The sequence below is a fragment of the Telmatherina bonti genome (genome assembly GCF_933228915.1).
Source record: "Telmatherina bonti genome assembly, chromosome: 19".
Taxonomy (NCBI): domain Eukaryota; kingdom Metazoa; phylum Chordata; class Actinopteri; order Atheriniformes; family Telmatherinidae; genus Telmatherina; species Telmatherina bonti.
In genome coordinates this window covers 15266201-15288865 of record NC_136617.1, presented here as the reverse complement: position 1 = coordinate 15288865, position 22665 = coordinate 15266201, and the positions used below count along the sequence as shown (strand labels likewise).

At 38.2% G+C, this 22665-nt stretch overlaps 1 protein-coding gene across 1 annotated transcript in view; it reads right to left on the bottom strand.

Annotated features, from left to right (window-relative positions):
* osbpl10a (oxysterol binding protein-like 10a) overlaps window positions 1-22665 on the bottom strand; it is a gene marked incomplete at its 5' end in the record, with an annotated part of 99862 nt that overhangs the window by 57987 nt on the left and 19210 nt on the right. Inside the window, 2 exons of the mRNA XM_079258572.1 lie at window positions 6603-6671; window positions 12660-12739. Coding sequence (XP_079114698.1) covers window positions 6603-6671; window positions 12660-12739 — 149 coding nt within the window. The remainder of the gene's footprint in view (window positions 1-6602; window positions 6672-12659; window positions 12740-22665) is intronic.

Genomic DNA, 22665 nt, shown 5'->3' with positions numbered 1-22665 from the left:
CACAGAGGGAATAACCATAGGAAATGGGGGGGGGGAATGGAAGATGATGCCACCCAATGCAAGACACCAAACCAGCTAAATTCCTCCCACACCATAGATACATTTGCAGGGAAAATGTTGCCACACTAACAGTAGAGCTTTTATGGAGCTGGCAGAAACATAAAATGATAAACCAGTGTGATGCCAACAGTGTAAAGACAATGAAATTAGGTTTGTGTTTTGTTTTGTTTTTTTTTATTTTTATGGTGGAGGGGTGTCTTGTGCTTGGAGAACACGACGGGTGCACTGGGGTGCAGCCTGGCTGCCCCTTGGTGGCGAGCTGAGGGTCCTGGCCCTCTGTTGGCGCGGGATGGTCCCTCTGCCTGTGGAGGGTGGGGGGTTGCGTCCGGGCTCTTGAGGCCCTGGGGCCCACGCTCTGTCTGCCTTGGGCCCGGCGGGGGCTTGTCCTTGCCAGTCTGGGCCCCACCGGGGCCTGTTCCCCCTGAATGCTGGGGACTCTGGCCAGGGCTAGGCCCCCTCCTTGGTGGACGCATGGCTGGCTCCGGAGTGGTTGGGGTCTGTGCTTGGGGGTGGCTGCCGTTTGCCAAGGTCTTGGAGTTATCCTGGCCTGCCCCTTACCTTTGTGTGGGCGGGGCCACATTGGCATGATCACTCTTCTCTGACCACGTTCCACTCTGTATGTTCTGCATGTGACAGTCACTGAGTCCTCCGGCAGGTTTATTCATAAATAGCAGCTAGTTTTCTTTCTGTTTCTGGTGCTGTTGATGGCTTTGTCCTGCCGCAGAGGGACAATGAATCTATGATTGGCTTGTATGTGTATATGTGAGTGTCTGTATATATAGGCGGGTCTGTATGTGTGTATATGTGCATGTATATCCATATGTATGTATGTTTTTCTCTATCTCTCTCTTTCTCTCTCTCTCTCTTTACGTGGTGTTTTCTCTGTTTTTTTTTTTTTCGGATCTTCCTCTGTCCCTTTTCTATCCTCTTCGGTCTGGTCCAGCAGTACAAACTCTAAATAATACAAACAATTGTGCAAAATAACCAGAAAAATAACATAAAAATCAAGAATATCTAATGGATCATTATATCTATAAAGCTCCCCTTGGCAAAGTAAATTTGCTCAGCAGAACACAGCATCCAGGCTATTATTCTGCTTGCTTAAATGCTGGACAAGACATTAAAAAAATAAAGTAAAATGAAATAAAATTAGTTAATAAAATAAAAGAGTGGATGGCTGATGTCTGCAAAGTCTGACTGAGTCTTTCTAAAGAACTTTTTTAAAAAAGATGTAAAAGATAGATCAGCAGAGATACGATAAGACATGAGTTACTGCTACCTATTGTTGTAGGTGACTGTCTTTTGGAAAATTATGGACAAGAACCCATCGCTGTTCCATATTTCTTTCCATGCCATGTCAGGGGAAACAGTTCTCAAATTTCTTTGAGGTGCAAAAACAAGAAAAAATATTTTCTCCTTCATTGTTGAAATGCTGACCAAACTCCACCTCCATGCTCCAGCATATGGACTAAAGTAGTGATCCCGACTCTAGTCCTCAATTCTTTCTATTCTAAAGGTTTTAGATGCTGCCCTTATTTTAAAATAAAGGGATTACTGACCAGCTCTGCACAGGTCTTTCATCGAGTTCTGTCAACAGGGTGTTGGGTTGTATATCTGACTCGCAACCAGCTAAAGGAACCAATCAGAGAAGAAGGAGAGGAACAGGGCTGTGTCCAAATGTCAACACTATTCCTACATAATGCCATATATAGTGCTCACGTCATTTTCTAGTGACGTCCTAATGTCCAGAGAGAAAAAAAGTAGTGCACTTAAAATTACCCACAATGCATCTTGAAAGGTAGTGTGCATCGATGGTCACTAGACGGGTCAATATTGACCACAATGCACTGCGGGCAGGAGCTCAAAATGAGACAAGTGACAAAAACGTTAAAGCAGGTTGAAAAAACAAAAATTACACATCATTTTATTTCCTTATTTGTTGCATAGATATGCAACAAAGAAAGAATAAAATACAATGTAAAAAAAAAAAAAAAAATTTACACGAGTTTAGATTGGATTTGGAATGACGTGTGGTGGTTGCAATGATGACAGTTGGTAGTCACATGATCTGCAATGAGGAGAAAATATCCAGATTCGTGTCCAAATTGCCAACAGAATGAGTGCACTATATAGTGTGCTATATAGTGTAGCTCTAAGTAGTAAAAAAAGAGGTAAGGAAATAGTGTGGACATTCGGACACAGCCGAAGACAATGCAGAAACTGCCAAATAAAAACACCCAAAGAAGAATCAGAAGAAGTTCAGGAAGACGGCAGGAACTTTTAGTATAAAAACAAACATTTCAGCATGACTGAATGCTAATGCTCACATCTGCAGGTGAAAGGATTGCCTCATTTAACAAAACAAACAAAAAATAAATAAAAAAAAACAAAAATTAAAAAAAAAAAACTCAGCAACATGACTACTCGGTTTGAATGCAATCTTGACTTGTTTTTTAGAGTATGAGGGCCCCAGGAAGACTAGCTGCTGCCCTGCAGGATCTAATGGCAACCCTTTATACAAATAACACAAACACATCACAACATATTTTGACTGCACAAAATGCAAGACAAACTGCATCAAATAATCAGGTGAAGACAACAATGACCTGTTCAATCCAAGGTCCACAGTTTGAGTTGGGCTGCATGTGTGGATTCAGCTTCTCATCAGAATGACAGTTCAAAGCTAATCATGCTGCTAATCAGCTTGATAAAGTACAGCTGAGCTTCCTGCTCTGCAATCCCGTCCTTAAGACACAGCTGCAGCGTTCAGACTTAAAAACTGTCCATCAAATTCCATTTTCATGCCATTTTCTCACGTTTTCTGCCTGCTTTCTCTTCAGGAACCTAATAGAACCCACAATCATCCAGCCTATAATCTAATAACTGATGACACTTCAACCTAATTACTTTTATTTTCTATCCCTTTTAACTATGAAACTCTGAAACCAGGATGAAAAATTCAACTACAACAAACATTGCTGTAAGCAGATACTGGAAGGGCATAGAAAAAGGAAGCCGGCTTGAAGTTGATGAGTTGCAACCTCTTGTGGAGCAGTGACACTGAAATGAACAAGGTCAAACTGAAGTGGGTCTGCAGGAAGCACCGGCCAGAGAGATTAAAGGAGTCTCTGCTTATCCATTTTAAGAGTTTTTGCTTTTTTAAGCAAAAGGGTTTCACACACTTTCAGTGTGGTTATTTCACTCTTTAATAACAATGTAAAATATGAACATGGCTACAGAAGCAGAAAAAACACATTCCTCTGTTCAGATAAGATAAAAACCTTATTTAACCTCAAAGGGGGAAATACACAAACTTTTATTCAAACTTTATCTCCCAATTATTAAAGAAAGTCCAGAAAGGAAAAATATTCACAAGGAAAATTATTCAAACAGGATTTAAATATCATCTAAGAAGTTGATGGGTGGTTAATCCAGAGGATGGAGTCCTCTGGAATAAGAAAGCTCTCCCCCACAAAGCCCGGATCATCACAAAGTACCCACAGGAGAGGATGGAAGGACCCACCAAAAGCCCACACTTTATATATAGGAATGGGACGCCATCCCGCAACAAAATGTGCTCAGACTGGCTAGGGGAGAAATAATCAACCAAACACAAATTTCCACGTCTTTGTAGATCAATTTGTCCTTCTTTTTTCCAGCGATCCTATAATATAAACCCAGAGTAGCAAAATCAGAATAAAAACAAGTGTTGGTTCTGTTTCTCTTTAAAGTTTTCCTTTTCTTGAAGTGGAGAAAACCTTAAAGTTGAGTGTGTGAGCTCATATTTAATATGCTGTATAATAAAGCTGTAATAAAACAGGACTTAATAAAAGGAAAATGCTAAAGTAGGTGCATTCCTGTTTGTTAGGTGAATGCCCTGCCTTGGCACACTGAGTAATCAGGTTCAATAATCTTGATTATCAGTATTGACAAAAATAAAATTTTTCCAGAATCGAGCAGCCTTACAAATAAGCATACACTTAACTACACTAAAAGGTTACATCCAACTGCTAACCTGAACAAACAATCAACATTTTATTTAGAAAAGCATTGCTCGTTTTACAGAAAAGATAAAGATGGCAAATGAGAAGTGATTGTGTGTAACATGTTAGTCATTTGCCTTCCGCCTTCACTGCTGTGCACTCATCTCCTGCTCCAAACAGCCAGGCAGCATGCACCCTCCCCAACAAGCCAATTCTATACATTAAATCAGCAGGGAAAAAAATATAATGACCAACAATACCAATGAGGCACACACCGAAAATACAAATGAGACAGCCGTTCAACAAAAGCTCCAGATGTGTCAAACAGCAACTGTCAGCCTGTTCGATAAGGGCCCTTATATAAATATTCAATAGCATGACTTCAGTCTGAACTTCATTCTTCCTCTGCATCCAATTCCAACTCAAATCATTGCCATGGTTTCTGTGACTGCAGCACAAGAGAAAACTGAGCTCAACTCTAGCAAATAACTAGAAATTCTGGTAAAATTTGCAAGACATTTAAAAGGAAATTTGAAGAGTCTCCAGGTCCTGTGTGCCAGAGTAAAACATTTATACATTACAGACGTGGTCCGATTGGAGACTCGGCTCAGTTGTAGGGGTGTGTGTCCATGCAAACCGAGATCATATTCAAGTTGCACTTTGATAAAACAAGCCAAATCTTTACAATAATATATCCCCATTCTCACCAAAGGTGGCGCTGCACTAGTATTTAGCAAAAGAGAGGACAAGACCCGTGTGAAGAAGAAGAAAACTCCGTCATAAGTTAAACAGAGCAAGAAACTATCGCTGTTTTGGGTTTTTTATTTTGTCTTCTGCGAGTATATTGCAGAAATACACTGCAACAATGACTGCAGTACGAACAAAAGATGAGGCAGAGGACTCTTACCGCGATTGCTGTGTATTTACCCACAATGCAATAGGGGTGGGAAAATCTAAACGAAATATCTGTATTATTTTGCTTCACAATTTTAAAATCGATTTTTTTTTTTTTTTTTTAATTAAAAAAAATTTTTTTTTCAAACAAATAAAAATAATCAATTATAAAAAAATTTGTCATTTTTATTGTTTTTATTTATCTATTTACTTGTCTTCTTTGGCCATTATGGCAGCAGAATGATGGTCTAGCTACTGTGTTGTTTTTTTCTTAATTGAAATCAAGAAAAATTATGAGCAAAAAAATAAGTTTTATACACTTATTTTGTTCTTAATCTACAAAAATCAGAACATCAAAGAATTGTAAGAATCGCAATTTAAATCGAATCGGCACCCAAAAAAATCGGAATCGAATCGAATCGGGACAAAAGCGTATCGTCACAGCCCTAGTGTCAAATGCGGGAAGTGACTTTCTTTGTAGTTTACTTCCTGCATTTTGTCCGCTTGAAACAGACAGAGACCTGCGTTTGTAGGCAGACCCAGTCCGCTTCATTAATCTGAATCAAAATTTGTTTGGCACATTCACATTTCCCCAAATGAAGCGGACTTTCCGAGCAAACAGACTAGGATTTGAATTAAAAAGGCTGATGTGAATGTGCCTTTCCTCCATTTGCTACTCTGAAAGCTCTAGACAGGCATTTAAATGTAATTTCAGCAAACGATGGGATATTCTGAAGAAGTAGGCTTTAATTTCATAGAAATTACAAATTTTCTGGTATTTGTTTTCACTTGAATGCTTTAAATCAAAAGTACAAATGTGTCAGCACCATTATTTAGTTTCTTGATGTTGATGTGTGCATGAAACCATTTTTTGTCTTTGTTTTTTTATTTTTTTTTTGGTGTGAAATAAACCCTGCCACACCTTCCATGCCATGCAGGTTTGTTATCAGAGATGTAGCTGAGCTTCTGCTGTTGGCTGCCTCATCAGCCAAGTAGCTGCGATAACAATCTTAGCAGCAGACAGAGCGGCTCAGGGTTGGATTAGACCAGTGTTTCTCAGTTCCAGTCCTCCAGGCCCAACTGCCCTTCATGTTTAGGCAACCCTACTTTAACACACCTGAATGAAACAAAGGGCTCGTAAACAGGCTGCAAAGAACTTGATGAGGAAGTTCAATAATCTGACTCAGGTGCTTTGGAGGAGGATCATGTCTAAAACAAGCAGGGTAGGGGGGCCTGAGGACTGAAGTGAGAAACACTGGATTAGACCACGGCAACAGTTACCGTAATTATAGTTGCCACCATGGAGATACCCTACTACAGTCACCAAACAACAAAGACAGCCACCAATCTCCACTGGGCAGAAGGAGAAAAGAAAAGCCTAATTTCTTCTCCCTCCCTCCATTCTTCCTCGCTTATCCAGTTTCTCTCATCTTCTGATTGCTTTTCTTAACACAGCTGAGTGAAGTAATTGGACTGTCCCCTTCGTTGCAGCTGTGTAGCAGTTTGAAATGCTGAAGAGCTACATATGGAATAAGCCAGCCCAGAATGAGGCAATATAATGAGGCAGTGGTGTTAAATGGTTTAAAGACACCAAAGGAAGAGTATTTGTCTAGAGCAGATGGCTGTAAAAACTTCTCTGTATGAGCATCTGTGTTGTTCACTCACCAGCACTTCCTGCCCTCCCCCGGCTTTCTCCACACTCAAATGTTCATCAGAGCCCTTTAACTTTCTCACCTGAAACCAAAAAAAAAAAGAAAAAAAAACTATCAAAAAAAAGAAGAAGAAATGTAAAAGCAGAGTCAGAATATGTCCACACAGTCAGTGGCAGAGCTAGACTTTTGTACATGGGGTGTGTACCGGGCAGCATATTCAGCTCAATGTTTATGTGTTGCCATAGTAACGATGGAGCTCAGCATTCTGCGCTGTTTTTCTTTGTAGAGTTTGATGTAAACTGAATTATTTTTTACACAGTTCTGGAGTGTTTGATTGTATTATTTTGGAGACGCTCTAATGATTTTGGCCATTGTTTGATCGCTGTGCTGCTGTTTCTGTGGGAATAGGTTTGCGTCATGGGTCATGTGGCTGCGCCCCGGAAGTTGTTCACTAAGCGCCAAAAAGAGTAAAGTAATAGAGACATCGGGAGGAGTTTTATGCTCTTAACAGTTCTACGGTTGGTCTGAAAGGCGAACACTGTACGTTTGTTGAGCTATTTCTTTCGTTTATGGATATATTGTAAATAAAGTTTAATTTGGATATTTAAAACATGAATGTTTTCTTATATATTTGTGATTGGAAAAGAATGTTTGAGCCTTGATTTTGAAAAGACATTTTTGTCTTTCAGTTTTCACGGTGTTTCGTGGTTCATGGAATAAAGAAACGTATACATCAGTAAGAAGCGTGGACTCTTTATGACCAGAGTAGTTACAGGGTGGCCAAGACTTATCAGGGAGGACATACACCAAGAAATAAAATGATTGTGTTTCTCTCTTAACACACTACACACACACACACACACACACACACACACACTTCTGTCCAAGGCTGTGACAACTATGGTCATATTCGAGAGACGTGAGAAATAAACCATCTTTGCATTAATAATGAGTATCATCATATGGAAATATTTTCAACAAAAGGTCAAATAGTAGGTAAGTTAGTTGGGTGAAGTATATAGAGATCGATGCGGTGGTAGTGGGATCACTGGCTTTTCCCCCTAATGGTTCTGGTTTACAATCTGGTGGCGATAGTAGACCGCAATGACTTGAGTAGAAAAATAAAAACTCCACATCGGAAGCTGTTGGGCTGCTGATACTGGGGCTAAAATTGGTCTTGGGAATGATCTGCGTCCTTCCTAATTACAAAAAAAAAAGAAATCTTCCTCTCTCTTTATTCTTATATTTTGTTATTGCAGGCGGTGATTGTCCCCATTTTCATTCTGTTGCTTACTTTACATCATGGTCAATTCTAATGACAACTGGCATGCATTATTTTTGTATTATTTTGTACGCACATGTAGTTCGGCAACCTAAAACACTGTAAAATCTCAGTTATGGGGCCTCACCGTAGCAATGCACTAATGAACTGATTCAGATCAGCTGTCTTTTAACAGGTGAATGACAGAAATGCGCTGTAGCTTGACAATTTTTTTTGGCATAAAAAGTATCTCGAGGCCAGCATGCAATAGTTCCAATACTTTATGATATTTAGCAAGTGTTGTAAAAAAGAAATACAAATTTGTTATAAAGATTATTGTGTGGAACCGTGGTACAAGCAGATTGAACAACTCTGATCCATGCATCCGACTGTAATAATGCACTGCGCGTCGTGGTGTTCTAGACTCCGCGTCGTGCATTATAACCATCTAATGCATGGCTCCTCATTCTTTAACCCTTTAACGTCAAATAACAGCCTTGCTAGCTTCCCGCACAAATTGAACTGGATCATGTACCTTTTCCTTAGTCTATGTAATGTAGATACTGAGATATTTAGTTATTTCAATGGAAAATTCTATAGTCCCTAAAAATACTCACTGCAAAAAAAGACATGAGGTCACGTTACTTTAAAACTAATCTAATGCTACCATTTAACTGGTTTAGTGTTGCTACGTAGCTTCATGCTAACATTAGATTAATTAGATAAGTCATTTCATCTGCAGGGAGACTGCATCTCTTTTAGAAATGTGCCGCCTAATATTAATATTCTTTATTCCTCTGGATAGGCCAACAAAGACAGACATTTAACTATTCAAATCACAATCACACATGACACATTCTTGTGGCCAAAATGGTGACGCCTTGCTGTCCATTAGTTTGAATGTAGGTTTATTTGTATATTGGTTGAATTTTCAAACACAAAGCACCATGCATCTTTAGATCTATGGCCTACAGCATGTAAAAATGCCAAATTCAATAGTTAAAAAGAAGAAAAAACAATCAAAAACAGGCTTGCAGAATCTCCAAAAAGTACCCCTTCACTACTTTTTGGAGATTTTTAAAGTAATTAGCCAGTGTTTGATTAAGATCCAAACCTAAGGGCAATCACGGTGGCTAGATACATTTTTTATATTAAGACCAAAGAAAAAAAGTTAAACATCAGTAACTCAAAAAAAGAAATAATAAACTTCAGTTTTTATTTATTTTTTAATTTTTATTTTTTCTTTCATCCACTGCTGATTTAAACAGCAATAGATGAGCTTCAAGAGGAACTCAAACACACCTCATTCCTCACTGGATCTGGCAGATGGGAATACAGCTCATAGAGGTACAGTTAACACATGCACACATATGCCAAATAATCCCTTGAAGCCTGCACAAAACCCAGACAACTTCACACACCAAAATATTAATCCATGAAGCCCAAAAAGGCTGGTTGTGGATAAATATATCTGCACTGCAGCCAGTGCTGTAATCTGTCAGCATGTGAAAAGGATGCTTATGCTCAAAGCATTTACACATGCATCCTGAAGTAACGCAGTAGGGGTTTGCTACTGTACCATATTTACCGTGACAGCTCAGTCTTACGTCAAGAGGAAAAAAAAAAAATAAATAAAACAGACTTGAATTTGGCAAGTACATTTCAAACATCACATTGTAAGTGCTTTTACACAGTGATCCTAACTCCTCTTCACTGTGGTTGCATGTTTTAAATACCTTTATACCTTAATTCTGGTACAAATGCACCTGGCCATTCATCTTCTCTCAACTGTTATAGGGCTAATAGGGCATGGGTGAGGGTGGTTGTGGGTGGGTGAAAGGGGATGTGTATGTGTGTTAGTGTTTTATCTATTTTTATGTAAATTGTTTTATAATGTAAAGCACTTTGTATTGTTTTTAAGCACAAAAAGTGCTTAAAAAAGTTATGAATGCATTTTCATGAAATTTTCAGGAGTTGTTGGAAATTTGAAAAGGAGGAACCTATTTAATTTTGGTGGTAATCTGGATCACGTTTTGGATCAGTGATCCTCACTGTTAATTCAACAATATGTATCCTGCTATGTTGCCAAATCATTAACATTCAGCTTTTAAGCAAGGAATCGTTATCCTAAATATTGCACGGAGTAATGGTGTTCTTATGCAACAGTATATGGTGAAAATACAATAATGTCTCCGGAATGTCGGTGTTTCTTTTTTAATAAATATACGGAGCTACTGACGGAGCAGCTCTTTGGCAGAGTTCGGTGCAGCTGAAATTAGCCAAAACTGGCAACTCTGACAGGGTCAGTTAGGGTCGTTACGACAGCAAAGCTTCTGCAAGCAGCCTGCAGCTCTTATTTGTGGAGAAAACTGCACTGTTGAGGATCATTATGACTTGTTTGGACATCATTTTCAGAAAGATAGCGGCTACTTCACGAGCCGCAGTGAGCCGCATGCGAAGCAGTGAGGAACACTGGTTTGGATCCAGGTATTTTTCAAAGGATTCTTTAATATTGTGAGGTAGGGCCATTCGCACTTTGCGGAGGCTTGCGCTCTCAGAGTGCTTTTCTAGTTTTCTAGTGTCTTACTTGATAACTGGACTAAGTCTTAGCTTGGCTAATCTATTTTCCATTTACACTTATTTTCCTATATCTAATTCGATCCTTTACTTTTAGGTGCTTATATTTAGAAAGTCAAAAGGTGGACAAATAATGTGGAAGCATCTGCACTTTTTTTTTGCAGAGATATGACATTTCCAGGAAGGATATGAAGGACTGAGGTTGCAAATAAGTTCAGTTTGATGTGTGTTCATGGGGACAGAAAAAGGACCTCTACATGTTGACTTTACAATCCTCCAATGAACTAACTGAGAACTAAAACTTTTAAATCATGTTTGACTTTTTTTATTATTATCCAACAAACCACAGAGCAGCTTTCTTACTCTGTACGACCGCAAGATTTCTGAAAGCCTGCTCACTAAAGTAACTAAAGTGAATACATTTTACTGTTTTGGATGGTAAAATTCAAGAAATTAAAAAAAAAAAAAAAAAATCACACACACTCTAACACACATTTGAGGAGATTGAACGTAAAGCAAAACTCTAAAAATCCAGATTTTGTTGTTTTTGTAAATCAGTGAGCACAATCGTCCTTAAAGTGACCATGATTAATTTATTAAAGAGGATGTCAAAAGAATCTTTATATCTTGGCCATGAGTGGGTGCAGCTTGGAAGTGGAGTGGTATGTCTTTAAGGCTCCTATAATTCAATTTAATCATTGCCACTGGGCATGTCTGGAGCACCAGGGAAGATCTCTTGTATGTTCAGTGCACCTGAACCATCACTTGTCAGATTCAATTTTCATCTTTTCAGGCTGATTCAACTGGTAGAAACACCACTATGGTTGTCAAAGTACTCCTGAGGAATGAGTGTAATGATTGAATGTATGGGCAGGGACAACAGAAAACTAACAAGTTAACTTGCCATTCCATGAAAAATCTCTGTCTTCTGTGTGCTTCATTTCTCAGAAACAACCACAATAAAACGGCCGCTTGAGTGAAGACAACTGATAATGACTACTGAAGGCAAACTTTATCTGAATGATATTAATAAAAAACACTTTCATGCTGCTGCTGTTATGCAGCAGCATTCATTTTATTTTGTTTTAATCTTCAGTTTTCTATCGCTGTATAAAGTATGTTCTACTGCCTTCTGCTACACTGATGAGCTAAATCACCTGCAATCACAGGCGATTGCACATCCTTGATAACATTTGGAAACTATCTTTACCATCTGGAAGCCCCAGAAAAGAACCTTTGGCTTATCATTTATTGCAAATTATATAAATTAAAAATGGCAAGTCATCATAGCATCACAAGCTATTCAACATATCAGTCAAGAATTTAGAGATTAAGCCTTCAATATGTTTCTGCAAACTCTTCTTGCTATAAACTGAAACTACATTTAACTTTTATGAAATATAATTATTCATACAAATATACATTCACAACTATTAAACTATTAACTATTAAAAGTATGAATTAACCACAAAGTGGGAAAAACTAATATAGGAGTGAATGTCTATGATAAAAACTAGTTAGCTTAGTTTATCATTCCAAACAGACCTTTAGCATCTAAATTTTCATATATATTTAGATTTTGTGACATGAGAATTAAAATATTTTTGTGATAACAGCTCTGTGCTGCATAAAGTCCCAAATAACATGCATGCACTGTGTTTGTATTAAGATGGTTGTGTCAAGCTAACAGTCCGCTAGCTGCATGAAATCTGGAGGTAGTGGAAGTTTATCTGAGCATAAGGAGGTAAGTAGTTTATGAATCATTATTTAGAATACAGGTGGATCAACAGGTCATAAAGATGAGAATAGAAAATATAGCACAAAGTCAGCACTGAAGCTGAATTTAGCTTGAAAAAAAACACAAGACAACTTGAAAGACTAGGAAACGTACCTAAAGAGTGGTCATGCCATTTATAATGAAAAACTGCTGTGACAAATCTGTGATCTTCTGTTTCATTAAAGGTCACTGAACTGAAGGCAAAAAGAGGAAAGGACTTCCTGTTGGCACTTATGAGCTCCTACAGCGAGGTGATATGGGGCAAATGGGGCTTGAGGCTGACCAGAATTCATATCGGAAATGAAAAAATATTACATTTGTAAACAGAGACAAGCGAGCAAGGACCTCCACTGAAAGGTCAAGACTTTCCACTCACTTCTCAGTCTGATAGATGTCAAGATCTTGGACACCGGTTTAAAGCTGTGTGCATGATGTTTTTTTTGTTTTTTTTTTACCTTGGCACTGCTGTCGGAGTGGCGTCTGGCACAGGCTTGAAGCTGACTGATCCAAAACTGCTGCTCCTTGGCGTCAGAGGCTACAACCATACAGAGAGAGAAAAATGTATGTAATAAAATGAATCCTGTGCGCAAAAGACAATGGGAATCATATACTTGCCCCCTGGTGAGTTCACACTTAAGTCAGTATCAGTTAAAATATTAATGTCTCAGGGGTTGTATAGCTGCTTTCATGGCCACAATTATATGTGCAAAGCAAAAAAAAACACAGCTGGAAAAAACAAACACAATTATTGTATTGTTTTAGAAAAAACTAAAAGTCTGAGTTAAAGGAATTAAAATTGTAAAAAAAATGTTACAATTTTGTAACAAAGATCTACAAGGGAATTTATACACAACTGAAACAAAAATCACTGTTACAGCTTTACAATTTCTCAATATTTTTCTTTAATTTCACAAATTTAAGCCAAGAAAAACAAATTAGACTGTGTTCAAATGTCCACACTATTCTCTACATGGTGCTCTACATATAGTGCTCACGCCATTTTCTGGGAGAGTCTGGACGTCCAGAGAGAAAAAAAAGAGTAGTGCACTTAAAATTACCCACAATGCATCTTGAAAGTAGTGAGCAGCAATGGTCACTAGACGGGTCTATATCGACCACAGGCAAGGGCTCAAAGTGGTGAAAGTGACATGGGACATCAAAGTACGTTAAAAAAAAAAAAAAAACAACTTTAGATGATTTATTTTATATCCTCATGTATTGATTAAACATTTAAAGAATGAATAAAATACTTCTTTTTTTTTCTATACACACGTTAGATTGCCGTTGTGGTTGCCGTGATGACAGTCTGTAGTCACGTGATTAGTGACAATAAAAAAAAGTCAGCTTCATGTCCAAATCACCAACATAATGAGAGAACTAAATAGTGTGCTAGATAGTGTTGTACTGTGTAGGACCTAATTAAGTGGTTAGGGAATAGTGTGGACATTTGGACGCAGCCTTCGTCAAGCAACTCCCAGTCACTGACCACTTCATTTGGTACACCTGTTCAAGTGCTTGTCGACACAAGCAGCTCATGAGTCAGTCTTGCAGAAGCAGCATAATGCCTTTAACATGTAGATATGAGATGCGTTCTATGACAAGGCCTGTCACGGTAACAAATTTTGCCATGCGATTAATTGCCTCAGAAATTATTGCGATAAACGCTAATATTGTGCTAAGCGATTATTGCTGTCATATTGAGACCATTTTCAACTAAAACAACAATGCCATAATAATACAAGTACACTCTTTCAAAGGTCAACATACTTTAATTTCTAAAAACATTGAGTGTGGTGTGCACAGGTTTATGCTCATCTAGTCCTCAGTCTGCTAAAACAGATCAGGATTTCTTGTAGGGTTTTTGCAATGTGGTTATCTGGAACATATGGACTCTAAACACTATGTAACACAGTTACACAGTCTATGGTCAAGCTCATATAAGGGGACATGTTTAGACTTGACCAGAGGTAGAATGCTAAAACTAAATGTCTTTGATCGCCTTCAGTATGTCATTTTTCATGTCATTGTAAAGTTGTGGAACATGTATGTTCATCCAGGCAATTCATACTGGCTGTGAAATGTTTGCAACATTTTTCAAAATGTCGCCTTTTTAACAATATTAAAGGGCAGCATCGCTTCACCGACAAAACTGTGACTGCACACCATTATGCACTGTCCTGTTTGTATTTAATCTTTCAGTTAAACACACCAGTGATTGTGGACTGTCGTGGTTTGTTAGTATTTTTTTTCCCAGCTGGGAAAACTTCAATTGACGTGCAAACGGAAGCTTGTTGTATTACCGTGTTTAGTTAATATTGTCTAAAAACAAATGTGGCACTCGGGAGAGAGAAAAGAAAGACAAATGAAAATGATTGCGTCCAGCAAACTTATTGCACACATTTTTTCTCATTATTCGATGATTTGACTTATAGCGACAGGCCTATCTATGACACTTTTTTTTTTTTTTTTTTTTTTTTTTTTACACAAACTACAAGCAATATTTCTAAAATTTCAGGGAGGGAACAACCATTGAGCAGTTTGACTAAAGAAAGTTAGGATTTCTTGAAGAACACCAATGCCAATATTTTATCTCTCTTAGAGAGTTGATTTTAAATAAAGACAATAACTATTTTTAAATTCAAGCAGTGAGCAGAGACAAAACACAGTAATTTACAGTATACCAACGACCACTGATTATCTATTACTAGCACTATCTTCATTTCAAGACACCTGTGGTTTTATTTGCAGTCAGAAAATTACTCAACTTGCAGACAACATTTCTCCCACAACATTTTATCCTGTTACTTTCTAAATGGCGTTACAAGCTGGTATCACATCTGAACTGCTTCATTTTCTCATCTACACCATGCTCAGCTCACAGTATTAAAGAAGCACCAGCAATTCATTTGGCCAATTTATGAACAGTACAAAAAGCAGCTTGATACTCTCTGCAAGATTGTGGTTTTTCTCTTGGCAAAGAAAAGTTCCACCCTCTTATCAAACAGCTAACTCAAGCTTAGACGTGCTGATTAATAGAGCAAGAAGTAGCCTTCTGGATACAGAAGACGCTGACTGTCAGCTTTTTTTGTTCCCCCTTTAGGTCAGACTGGAGAATACTGTGATATCCTTCAGATCCCATTTCACTTATTATTCTAAAGTAAAGTCTATGATGGGACAGATAAAGAAGAGTTCAGCCAAACTGGCTGAAAATACAAACTTTTGTGTGTGCTTAAACTATTTAAACATTTATATTATTATGTAATGTGCATAAAGTCGTTAAAACCTATGACAACTTAGAAAACTCCCACCAAAAATAAACCAATTTGGAACTGGGGAGGTAATTGCAGGTCAATCATTTTAGGATTGTATTTCTGATTTTTGCTGATAGTTTATTCCCATCGGTCTTGTGTGGAGCTTCAACCTCCAGCAGGTATGGAGAAAGTCTGGAGTTGGGATGAGAATTAGCACTTCCAGGTGCACCAGAGGGAGTTCAGTGAGAGTGTCAGGAATGTTGGCTGATGTTTCCCTGAGGGACAGGGAAAGGAGCTCCTATGAGCGTCACTGTTCCTTCACTTTAAAATTAACCAGTTGAGTTAAAATAAGCCCATCATGAAGAGGACAATCCTGTGTGTCCCACTCAAAAAGATGGAAGAGGTGAAGGGCGAGGAGGATCTATGGGATCATTGTTTATTGTGTGCCTCCAACATCCCAGTATGGAATAATCAGGGAAAAAACTGGTAACCTGTCCAGGGTGTACCCGGCCTCTTGCCTGCTGATCGCTGCAGGTTCCTTGAGCTTCAACATATTGTATTGATCCCATTTGTTTCTGACTAAAACACACCTGCAAACCCATAGCACCACACATCTACCATCTGCAGAGCAGTGGATTAATGTAAAACTACTGGAAGGAAAGCACACCCAGGAGTTTATGAGGGCCAAACAAAGCAAGGCTCATGCTGATTAAAAAAAACCAGAATATTCCACAGAACAAAAACACCATGTGGTAGCTTTGAGGGAAAAAAAACAAAAGGCAGTAAAACAGCTTTTGTATATCATGTTTCTTTTTAATAACTTTATTATGAACAAAGCTGCTTCTTCATGCATATAAAGTCTATAAAGTGTGTAGAAAAAAGCTTCACCAAATGGTCTATCAGGAGCTCATAGCAGCACTGCTCACAGAGTGTGGCAGAGCACCCTTGTGGAACAAGGAAAAAACCAGGACTGGGACACCGAAAGCTTTTACAGACCCTTGCTTGGATGAGCACATTAGACTCTAAAGACTTATTTACAGATCATGGTTTAAACGCTGCTTTGGGTCTGCCGGAAACATTGAGCTTCGTCCCCATCTCAACCACTGTTTAACTCTCTTGATGTGTTCAATGAGCCAGAACAAGGAGAGAAAGCAACTAGGGAGTCTAAACTTCAAATGTTGTTATCATGGTCTTGATTGAAATCACGGGTTGGAAACCCAAAATGGATTACATAAACAATAACAATGAGGCATAACTGAAGTTAAAGCTGAAAATATGAAGCTTTGCATGAGTCTTAATATGTTGTAGCTATAAAGGGGGGATTAAGAATTATGGAAAAACCTCACTTTATGGAAGTGTTTATGAAATTTTCTAAAAGCATCCAGAAACAGCTTCCTGATAGTGTAATGACAGAAAGCAGACTCTAAATCAAGGGGAAGGAACTCTGGTGCACGAGGGCTGGAATCCAGCAGGTTTTCCATGCATCCCTGGTCCAGCATACCAGATTCAAATAAAATGGATCCAACAGCTTATCCAGATCTGCTCAGTGATTCATTCATTTGAATCGGGTGTGTTGGAACAGGGAGACACCAAAGACTTTCAGAACAGAGCCAAGGTTCCCAGCCCTGATTCTGAATGCATGTTTATTTTCATAAAAATCCTTAAAATGATTTCCTATTTCATTCTGTCTACATATTGTAATTCACGGAAAAGCTTCATGTGTGAACCTGGCGTGAGCTTTTTCCATAAAGTACATTTACAACTGAAGCGCTCATTCAAAACTTGTCTCACCCTCCAAAAAAGAAGTGTTTCTGCAGCTCCTTTAAAAAGGGTTCAGCTGGGTAATATAAGGAACCATAACTTACAGCAAGCAAGGCTGTGGTCTGAAATGTTGTAATGTGAACACTATGGTGGCCCTCATTTGTAAAATCACAATAATAAAAGAGAACATGCACAAAATAAAAATATCTTTTTACATGAAAGATTGTTGTTAAGATGATTACTGGAAGACAAACTAAAAGAGAAAAATCATATAGTATACATGAAAATCAAAGGCAGCCAAGAATATTTTTATTTTAAATACAGTAAAGTACATTTTAGATACTAAAACATAGAGAATGTATCACGCACTGGTTTTACCATATATTACCTGTACAGCATCACTGGTAAACACAATGCGTGTGGGGAAATAGGCATTTTTGGACAACAGAAATAGCTTGTCGACGAATTTGCAAAAATTCTGACCAACCCAAGACTACGAGGATCCGATACAGCTCATTTACAGGTCTGACTTGTTTGATAAGTGCAGCGTCAACACAATCCTGTTCTGGATGAATATGGACCCATCAGAAACTGCAATAAACACAAACACAACAGCCTCTGATGATAAAGGCCTGCTGACAGTAAAATAGCCAATCATAAGACAGTACAGCCCACCAACTGAACCTATCTATCACAAACGAACGAAAAGTATACAAAAACCTTTTGTAAAAACACGTAAACAACTCAGTCTCTTGTTTACGAAGTAATAAATGGTATCATCACTGAAAATAAAATGTTAAACTACATGATTTCTTTGTAATTACAGTATTTTAACATGCTGAGGAAATTATTACAGTTCAACATTAATTTAATTTTCACTTGTCAGTCACTTCTAATGTTGACATCCGTGACAACCTTGAGAGCTTCTGCAAGGCCCTCTTTAAGTGAAGAGGCAACTCTGAGAAAATTAGGCATTCACAAACCACCCAAGATGTGTTCTCCCACAGGGAGTGGCTGCTCGCTTCTGCAAGAGCACACAGCATTCACACAAAAACACCTGTACTATGCCGTCTCTCGGCAAAAATATCCAACAATGAGCTTCCCTCTTTGTTCTCATCATTATCCACAGACATCAGTCACTCTGAAGGAACCACTTTCCCGCAGAGCAAGCATCCATCTATATAAACCAAATACTTCTCTCTGTGATGTGCACAGGCTCAGCTGTGATTAGACATCATTTTGTGCCTGTACTGAGGAGAGCTGCCTTCATGCTAATGTGCACCTGTTCATATGGAGATACAGGTAATATATGTGCTACTTTGGGAAAAGCAGGTCGTGATGCTCTCATTCAGGGAAGGAAAAACTGCAACATAACAGAAATGCACAACTGGTTTTGTGTGGACTTGGAGGTGATGCTGACAGTTCCATTCATATAACAAATGCAGGTTTGTGCTGGAAGCTAAAACAATGGACGATGAAATAAGGAGCCGGTCCATGTCCCCATTTAAAATGTCCAAAAATAGACGCTCACCCTGGTCTGTGTGTCTAATTTAAATGTCAATATCCATCCCTAAGGGAAGCAAGAACAATATTCAGACACTGCTGAGAGAGTGAGACAGAGAAACGTACTTGCCAGTCAATTAAGACTCCACCACCATCATCTAATTACAGCTATTTTAATTATAGCATTATGAAAGACGTTACTGGTTATGATAATGGTGACTCTGAGGATTAAAGCTTGGGCTTGCAGTTCGATTTGATTAAAGTGCTGACAGATTTTATAAGTGGGGAAATTTAGAAATATATTGTCAACTAAATGAACAAGCTGACAGGGAAAGAATGGATGGAGGAGCAACCTGGTAATTACAATAATCAGATAATAAAAACTACACAATACAATGCAATGTAAATCTCATGATTATTCTTACTTATTATACTGAAGTAGTACCACTAAATAGGCTGATAAAGAAAAGTGGTGTTATTTCAGGTTTAACCTAGGACATGTGTGTTATTTTTATTGCCTTATAACTCATTCTCAGTTTTATTCTTACACCCAAGATAACACGAGGGAATGCATATTCATCCAGAATAATCAAACCAAAGTCACACACACTCTCTGAGGAAGTCAGATGAAAGGCATGTGTGGAAGTGAGCTTTGCCATTTAATGAAGACAAAGGCAGGAAAATAAAGTCTTTAAATACTAATAAATGCAATGATTAGCACCCAAAACAGATTAAAAGAGAGGCGACATAAAATTAGAGGCGAGAAGTCAGTACCTCTCTTTAATATGCATGAAATAATCATCTGATTCTGTGAAAGTATTAGGTTGATCATCTTCCATGACGACCCTGCTAAACTAAATCTGTATCTAATATACCACTAATTGGCTCACAAAAAAAAAAAAAAAAAAAGAATTAGTAGATACAAAACCAAAACACGGATATCCATACCACACTAAGATGGAGGCAATCACAGGAAATCTAAAAATATGCAGAAGAAGTGTGAACACAGGGGTCTGTTTGGGACAAAAGGCGGGGGGGGGGGCGGGGGGGGGGGGGGGGGGGGGGGTGTAAGTGAGGGTTAGGGTTTGTATGTTCGCTGTGATGGTTGAACTCATGACTCTTCCAATTTCTGGCTGCAATCAAGGTGTTGACAAGGGCCTAGATTTGTAGCCTCAGGATTGGGTGTCAGCTCTTGACAGATGATGTAGTCATTTGATTTCCTCTCAACTGGTGAGAGTGTGAAGCAGCTGGGATGAGAATCAGCACTTCCACTAGCCACAAAAGGCTGAAGTGCCCTGTTTGGATCAGGATAGGGATCCTGACCCAAGTGGAGGAGTTTGACTATATCATGGTATTCTTCATAATTGTGGGAAGAATGGATTGGTACACAGCATCCACAGAACCAAATCCACCTGTCAGGCTCTTAAGTCAAAAGGCAGCACTCGATTTAGCCAATCTACATTCCTACCCACAACTATGGTCATAAATTGTTAGAAGTAACCAAAAAAAAAAGGAAAAAATGGATGCAATGATCCAAAGTAAGTTTTCTCCAAAGTGTCTGGACTCTTCCTAAGAGATAAGGTGAGAAGCTCAGTCCTTCAGAAAGGGTTCAAAGTAGAACTACTGCCTCTTCCATATCAAGAAGAGCCAGATAAGGTGGCTCAGGCATCTGATTACGATGCCTCCTGGACATCTCCCATGTGAGGTTTTCCAGGCACATCCCTCCAGGAAGGGACCCTTGCGGGACACAGGACACCCTGGAGAAATTATTTCTCTGAACCGGCCTGGGAATGCCTTGGAATTCCCACAAAGGAGTGTGAAAAAGTGGCCAGGCAAATGAGGTGTGGGCTTTTCTGCTTCAGCTGCAACCTCCACAACCCCACCTTGGATAAGCGTTAGGTTGGATGGATGGATATCAGCAAGTATTGATGTTAAAACAATCTATGTGTGTTAGTCCTTGTTTTATACATATAAATATAATGTTTGACTATTCTTTTGAGGCGTAGATGACAAGATTTACTTTTACAGTGTAAAAGTTTTAGAGTGTAACATTTAAAAAAAGTAATTGTTACTTTTGTGGCTAAAACGAACTGTTTAAGGTTTTATTCCACACATATCCCCAAAATTAACCCTTTTAAATGTGTGAAAATTGTGATTAAAAAGGAAAATATTAAGTACAAAGTAAACACTGCAACTGAATAAGTCAAAATTGTTGCCAACAGTTTTTTGTTATTTATGCTTATTTCTTAATATGTCCTTAATCTTTACAATTAAATGTGAAAAATGTACATTATTCAAATATATATGGCTTAATATTGAGAAATTAAATATTACTAAATACAATGAAAGATGTCAAAGTAGTCCTTTAAAAACAGTGAAGTAATGGTTTTTCTTTGAAGAAACCATCATAATCTGGTCGATACAGGCTTTATATTGAGACAAAAATTCACGAGTCAGTGTCAAACTCACTAAACTCCTAATCCTTATTAACAACAAACAAAAGAAACCACATAAAAAAAAACTCCAGGGTCACCAGGTAGCATCATAGTAAGCTTAACTTGGATTTCATTTTGACAGCCAATTTAAAATATTGCATTTTAAGTATTTGAATGTACAGTTAAGACTGTGTGAAGTATTTTAATGAACCTGTCTGAATCTTGCTGAAAATTTAATAAATAAACAAATAAAACCTTGGCTGACTAACTGAGGCTCATATGATTAATAGCTTCATTTTTCATCTTTCCTCAACATACACTAAAGTTTCCCTACAAACAACATGGAGAAAACTGCAATCTCTTTGTTTTAGAGCCAGAAAAACATCAGGATATGTTACATCAGCTTTTAAATAAAAACAGAAATAACAAAACTTGCTTGAAGCTCTTTTGTGAAAAGATATGAGCATGAAAGCAAAAGTGCCATTTAAAGCTAGGGAGCCACACAGATGGTGAGATTACACAGCTAAACCTGAAGAGCTGGGAAAACGACTCCCCGTTGAACCTTAAAATGACTCTTTTATCCCCTTCAGGTCTGCATCCAGGAGTTCCCATGGTAACCAGATCAGGGCAAAGCAGCCAGTCTCAACCACAGAGTTGATGAACGCATTTCAGACATTTTGTCCTGTTATATAAGAAATTATAGAGTGAAAATATTTATCATAGGTTTATTTCTTTGTAATCAGGATCATTAGACTTCTGGGCCGCTTTAGATGTAGAGTTTGAATGGCTGAGAAGAAATTTGTTGCATGGCAGCAACTTTCCTGGTGATTGTCACATTGCACTGAAGTGCTGGAAATGGAAATGCATCTTCCTGTGAGCTACTGCACAGAGCCTGAATTCTTCTTCTCTGTAGGATCATTGTTTCCTCTCAGCTCAATTCACCGGATCACTGCGTTATTCAGGAATATAGGCCAAGTTATTCTGATATCCTATCCCTCTAGACTGTAAGGGGACATTCCAGCATCTCAAGTGGAGCAACAGTAAAAGGAGTTGCCTTTGTTTGGATGGATACAGGTCACTGAAGGCAAAGGCCTTAAGCACAGTAACCAGCTACACGCTCCAGCTGAAGAACGGCTCTTTACTCTGCCAGGATGGCTAATCTAGCGTCAGATCTTGACTTGACAGTCAGATATGCTGTGCATTTTTTCCCCAAAACTTGAAATAATTCATTTTCTAGAAGATATTATTTTTTATATTTAAACATTAGAAGTAAAACTGTTCTTTACATGTACAATATTTTCTTGGAAATTAATAAAATGTATATGTTTATAGTATAACAGATTGCAATCTAAATACACATGTAACTTTGAAATTTATGTATAAAGGTTAATAATTCCATCAAATCAAGTTAAGGAGAAACTTTCTTTTCCAGCTAAAATCACCGCTGATGACACATTAGAGATCATCTCTGTTAAACATTAAGGAGGCTCAGAGACTAACTCTTTTGTCTG